This window comes from Drosophila simulans, chromosome 3L, assembly GCF_016746395.2.
Source record: "Drosophila simulans strain w501 chromosome 3L, Prin_Dsim_3.1, whole genome shotgun sequence".
NCBI lineage: Eukaryota > Metazoa > Arthropoda > Insecta > Diptera > Drosophilidae > Drosophila > Drosophila simulans.
In genome coordinates, this window is record NC_052522.2 from 8,514,774 (window position 1) to 8,521,260 (window position 6,487).

At 46.6% G+C, this 6,487-nt stretch overlaps 1 protein-coding gene across 1 annotated transcript; it reads left to right on the plus strand.

The window, feature by feature from the left end:
• Positions 1-208: 208 nt before the first annotated feature.
• LOC6737325 (protein hairy) lies at positions 209-3,721 on the plus strand. Its single transcript, XM_002084127.4, has 3 exons — positions 209-810; positions 1,825-1,920; positions 2,060-3,721. The coding sequence occupies exons 1-3, from the start codon at positions 712-714 to the stop codon at positions 2,876-2,878; spliced, it is 1,014 nt and encodes a 337-aa protein (XP_002084163.1). The 5' UTR covers positions 209-711; the 3' UTR covers positions 2,879-3,721.
• Positions 3,722-6,487: the final 2,766 nt, after the last annotated feature.

Consider the following 6,487-nt stretch of genomic DNA (forward strand, 5'->3'; position numbering starts at 1 on the left):
GAAATGCCCATTCCCGCGAGCCACGGGGGCGTATGAGTAACGCGGTGTGTACTTTAGGTACCGCTCACAAGCGCGAGCGCGCACACACACACACGCACACACTGAAGCGAGCAGGTAGCGCCTAAAGTATACCCCTAGGTAGCCGCAATGCCAGTGCAACTGTATTGGTGCGGTCGTGTGGCTCGCGCTCGCGTCTCGCAGCGGCGATTTAGCCTACGAACCTGTCGATCAATCGTCAGTCGTCCGCCGAGAGCTCAGCGATAAGGTAGTCCCGCTACGCTCCGCAACATCCAGACGCAGTAAAGCAAATACTTATATATATACATACATATATATAGCGCAACCATCCGAAAGCCGAACGATCGATCTTCTGCTTCGTGCCGAGTCGTTTCGGTCTTTTAATCGCACTGCAGCCAGAACCTGCTGCTCATTCGCCTGCCGTATTTCGTAGCGTGCGGTTCTATCGCTCCGCCTTGATAAACCGAACCGAAATCTAGAGAACCCCCAGACACAATACCATTTTACGTGCTTCTCTGCGACGCTGCGCGAAAGTGAAACCAAGTGAACTTGAATATAAAAACTGACAACTGAGTTATTCTACAAAAGCAAAACAGCAGTGAACTCATATATTGCCAAGAGCAGCAAATTCATATTTGCTGCCAAGTGAAACCCAAACTGTGCCTCAAACTCAACAAACAATATCTGACCGAAATGGTTACCGGCGTAACAGCAGCCAACATGACCAACGTTCTGGGCACAGCCGTTGTGCCGGCCCAGCTCAAGGAGACGCCGCTCAAAAGTGACCGTCGGGTAAGTGTCTTTCGAGAAAAATATGCCTCGAAAAAAAATCCGAAACCAAAACCAAAAACCCCCGTCAATGGATTAAATCAGAACCTCTAGTTCCCCGAAATCTGTGGATTAAATGAAGCGAACCAAACCGAGAATTTCCCTAATTGAGAGCCACCCACTTCGAGCTCGAGTTGATTTCCATTCGCGACTGTGGGCGACTGGCCCCATCAATCCCGCTGCCCAAATGCATTTCCTTTTTAGCCATCTCCCACATGGCTGGCTGGGAATAAAAATACGAAAAAAAAAACTCTGAGCCAGACCAAAAAAAGGCCGCAACCGCCGTCGGCGCGCCAACACAAAGCGAATTTATCTCGCGTCGCGTTGGTGGCATTTACTATATGGCATATGGCATACTACTCCGACTACACACGCTCCATCCATTCATGAGTGCCGCCCAAAATTGGCTGGCGTAGCTGCCCACCAGCTCCCCAGATTCGGACTCGGATTCGGATTCGGATTTGGCTGCCACTTGGCGCGTGCGTCGCGTGGTGGCTGCAATTGTCGGTCATCAGCCGCCGTTTTTGGCCATTCGAACGGCACCGGTTCATTGAGTTGGCCAGAAAAAAAGCTGACTTCATGCGAGTCCAAATTTGGCAACTTGTGCTCCCTAGATAATAATGTACCTAGTTTTGGCATCTTCGAATTTCCCGCTCTGACCTTGTCGCATTCTCATTATTTTTGCTCATACCTGGTTGGTTTATTTATAGCCACTGGCTGTAATTTATAACCGCCAAACTATTTTTAAATAAATGCCTCGGCCGAGTGGCGCTATAAATAGAGCACGCGCCGTGCGACTAAATTTGGCCGCCAGCCAGTCAATCCGCTCCCCAACCCACGCCCCCACCTCCTTGATCTCCTCCAATCCAATTGAAGACCCATGCAGCTTCCTCTATTTTTGGGTCGCTGCATGAGGTCAAATTAGCCGTGCAAAAGCCGTGACTAATCGATTTTTTTTCCATTTCTTGCCTCTTGCAGTCGAACAAGCCCATCATGGAGAAACGCCGACGTGCCCGTATTAACAACTGTCTCAATGAACTCAAGACTCTGATTCTGGATGCCACCAAAAAAGACGTAAGTATTTTAATAAAAATAAATAAAAACAACAATTAAAAGTTTCATTCAATAAAAATGAAAAAAATATTTCTGAAAAATATAAAAAATATTTTTTGAAATTTTACTAATTTCCAAATTATTTTCTTTCTACTTTTAGCCGGCTCGCCATTCCAAATTGGAAAAAGCCGACATTCTCGAGAAGACAGTGAAGCATCTGCAGGAGCTGCAGCGCCAACAGGCAGCTATGCAGCAGGCCGCCGATCCCAAGATTGTGAACAAATTCAAGGCCGGATTCGCCGACTGTGTGAACGAGGTTAGCCGCTTTCCCGGCATCGAGCCCGCCCAGCGTCGTCGCCTGCTGCAGCATCTGAGCAACTGCATCAATGGCGTTAAGACAGAGCTGCACCAGCAGCAGCGCCAGCAGCAACAGCAGTCTATCCACGCCCAGATGCTGCCATCGCCGCCCAGTTCCCCGGAGCAGGATAGCCAGCAGGGGGCAGCGGCGCCCTACCTCTTTGGTATCCAGCAGACGGCCAGCGGTTACTTTCTGCCCAATGGCATGCAGGTGATCCCCACCAAGCTGCCCAACGGCAGCATTGCCCTCGTGTTGCCCCAGAGCCTGCCCCAGCAGCAGCAGCAACAGCTGCTGCAGCACCAACAGCAGCAGCAGCAACTCGCCGCCGCAGCAGCAGCAGCGGCCGCAGCAGCAGCACAACAGCAACCCATGTTGGTTAGCATGCCCCAGCGTACAGCCAGCACCGGATCCGCCAGCTCGCACTCCTCCGCCGGATACGAGTCGGCGCCCGGCAGCAGCAGCAGCTGCAGCTACGCCCCGCCCAGTCCGGCCAACTCCAGCTACGAGCCCATGGACATCAAGCCATCGGTCATCCAGCGCGTGCCCATGGAGCAGCAGCCCCTGTCGCTGGTGATCAAGAAGCAGATCAAGGAGGAGGAGCAGCCCTGGCGGCCCTGGTAGAGGGTGTCTGCATATGCATATGCGCAGTTAGCATAGCATAGCCCCCCCTATCGAATCTCCCGCTTTTAAGACTGACCCCCCACACACAACTCATCCAACTCACACACATGCGCAGGCGTTGTGCGCATGCGCGTAGACATTTCACATCATTCGCCGGGATTGCGCAAATGTTGCTTTGAAGTGTTGCAAACATGCGAATCCTAAATCGGTTCACGGCTTCGTGGGCTTAGTTTCCTGGCTTATACCCTGGAAACACGCTGGCGAGGCTAAGAACCTTCATCAGACGCACTCACACACACACTCACGCACACACACACACACACACAAACGTTGTTATAATTTATTTATTATTATATTATGTAATCGATTTGAGAGAACGGTATTCTACCAGGACATCGCCAAACTACCTCAGTCCAAGTACTTGGTGTTGAATTGCCTCATGTATCATGTATTACTCTTTGAATAACAGCAAATCAGCGAAAGTCTTCCAAACACTCACAGAATATGAAAATGCGAAAAGAGCACTTGAAAAGCTGAAATACTTTTTATGAAAAAGATAAACGCAAAAGCATAACTCTTACACATAGTCGTACATCTCCATTTAAGTATAGGTTTTGTACCATAGCCAGCTAAGCCGCTTAGGGTTTCTCTCGCTCTTAAGTCTAATCAAAGAATAATTATATTTATAAAACACACAAATCTATTCGTAAGGCCACGTGATATAGTGAACATAATGAGCTTCTAAGAAAACAAAACAAGAATTTGATGCAAGCAAAAGCAAAAAAATCAACAAGAAAGAAAAAACAAACAAACAACACACTAAAAAGAAATAAATTTAAAAGATTCTACTAAAAAATCAAATACGCAAAACGGATTTGTTATTGTGGTTGGGGTATCTTTTCCTGGGTTTTTTTCAGCCGGGTGAAAGTCCCCCATTATGGTTCTTTTATTTTTTGTTTTAGAGGTCAAAACGCTCTGAGTGACAGGAAACTTATCGAGCCCCCCGACTTATCGTAGCAAATTTCGACGCTAATTATTATAATGCCCATGGTGAAATTCATTTCGCTGGAGAGGATCGGCGGGGATTTCGACGATAATACAACTACGTTTTAAGGGGCTCGATTATGGCCGTTTCTGCTAATGTAATCGGCACGACGGGTTGAAGGTTTCTCTGTGGCCAGACCGTAACGGATATAGATATATGTGTGCCATATATAATATATAGGAATGCCTTGATTTTCACACATCCGTTCGATAAGCCAGTAATTTGAAAAAGTTGTGACGAAAAAAATACTTATAACAATCCTTTGTTCGATAGTATTTCAAAATATTTTGCAATTTAACCATTGGCTATTCCAATCGAAGTGATCAGCAAAAGTTAAGGCGCACAAGAGTATATTTTGAAATTCAAGGCAGGTTAGCTCTGATTGCAATAAATCCAAAATTCCATTAGCTGGCGATTCAGCATAATACCGAATTACTTGAGGATATGGAATTTCAAGAAGTTGGCCACTATAGCCGCAGGAAAGTCGATCCGGTTCGCGTTAGTTGGAACTCCATCGGATATCGCCATGGATCATGAATGACCGATAGCGACTAATGCGCTTGGAAATTCCCTGGAACTATCCACTCAAATCCAGTGAGTTACAAGGTACACGATATATGCAAGTTTATCAGTCATTAGGGAAATCTGTTACCCAGTAGCAACCGAGTCACGCCCTTCAATTCTCATAGTGCCCCCACTCTAATCTAAGCAAATCCCTGGGCCATTAATCGTCATGCTCGTGACAAAAGTTTCCGCGAAGTCTGCGGAAAAAATACCGCATCATGCTGATAATATGAGTGCGATAAAGCGGATAAGTGAATAAAATTGTTTTCCATTTGCTGGTGAATCAAGTGCAGAGCGCCACCATTCAGTTGCTCATCACGGCGTGCCTGCCACTCCCTTGCTGCAGTGCGTCTGTATCTGGGCCTAGTCTCGTTCGCCGCATGACTGGATCAGTACTCACCCGCCAACTATTCACAAAACTACCTCGTGCAGCCTCAAAGTCCAGGGGAAAATTCTCGTAAAAACTAAGTAAAGATTGCACACAGCCGTTCAGATGTCGCATGTTCTGGAATCTAAGCAATACACTGGAAATACGCTTCGAGAAAAGTCCGATTGGGTGGTTTGGTGGTTGGGTGGTTGCATGACCAGGCTTTTGCCCCACTGAACCGAAAGTGCACTCGATTAGTCACTGTGGGAGACGACCGACTTTCGACCCATCGATGAGGATTACTCATCGCGGTTCGTCTAGCTCGAAATAGCCTTGAAAATTTTGCAAGCATGTCTGCTAATTTACAACGAATTCCCTGTTGACGGTATAAAAACCCGCCCATTGAGTCATCATCATCGTTTGCTTTAATTGGCGAAAATCTGGTTTCTTTGGAGGACCAATTTTTAAATTAATCGGCCCCTAATGAAAATAGTCCCATTTGCCTTTAACATTTGGGGTTTTCAAAGTAGTTATTTTTTTATATGACTAATGTGTATCAAAGAGCCTGAATCAGAATGGGATGAACATATGTAGGTAGATAGTGTTTGTGTTTATATAATGATAACACACAAGTAACTTGTGATCTTTTGGAATAAGTAAAGAAACTCTTCAGTAATATTTTTAAAAATGTTCAAGAAACGTTTTTTAAAAACCTTAAGTGCTCCCTATAATTCATGCACGCTACCTAATTTCCAAATCAGCCATCTGTGCAAATCGCGATTTGCATAGCTGCATTCCTTAGACGGCAGTCAGCATGTCGTCTGATTTTTGGTTCCGCTTGAAAGTCGGTGGTCCTTCAATTTGATCTGCTTGGCACCACCACCAGCCACAATACAAAACGCATTCGCCACAGTTGCGCACAAATGAAATCGAAATTAAAGAACTTCAGAGCACTGGGTACACTCAGTGCTGGGTTCTGAGTTCTTGTGGGTTTTTTCTTGGGTTGCGATATATGGGTGTAGGGAACTCAGGGCAGTCAGGGAACTCAGGGTCTGTTGCGACACTTGAGGCTATTCGCGACTGCGTGGAATGCCGCCAGTCGCCAGTTGTCACGTTTTGCTCTGGCAAATGACCCCAAAAATGAATGAAAAAACAAAGCTGTTTGTTTACGACGACTCGTGTAGCATTCCGTGGAATTGTGTGCGGCATGGAGCAGCTCACTTCGCATCGCATCATACCACACCACGCCACGCCACTCCACTCCACTTCATTCATGGTAATTGAAGATCGAGCCGTCGTCGACGTCGCAGATTTTTCGGCGAATTGCCGCCCTGATAATCCAGAGTTGGAATCGCCATTGGAATAGGAGGCTGCAGCTGGTGAATTCGGGGAGTACGCATAAACAAGTTGAATGACCCAAGAATTTCGCGACTCTAATGCCAATTCCGATTCCAAATCCACATACACTTCCACTACCTGCCAATTGGCAATGTCAAATGCGAGCCAAGTTTAATGACTCGCCGACTTCTCTTGACACCCGCACTGACTTTGTTTGGATTATTGGTGTATTTTCGGTGTTTCAAGCTTTGTTTACCATGGGCTTTTGAACCCGTTCTGCGAGTCTTGATTAGAG

Excerpts from the sequence above, each read along its gene's own strand:
- LOC6737325 (XM_002084127.4), top strand. The coding sequence starts at position 712 with ATGGTTACCGGCGTAACAGCAGCCAACATGACCAACGTTCTGGGCACA. Across the intron at positions 811-1,824 it reads CGCTCAAAAGTGACCGTCGG|TCGAACAAGCCCATCATGGA; the intron begins GTAAGTGTCTTT and ends TGCCTCTTGCAG. Across the intron at positions 1,921-2,059 it reads TGGATGCCACCAAAAAAGAC|CCGGCTCGCCATTCCAAATT; the intron begins GTAAGTATTTTA and ends TTCTACTTTTAG.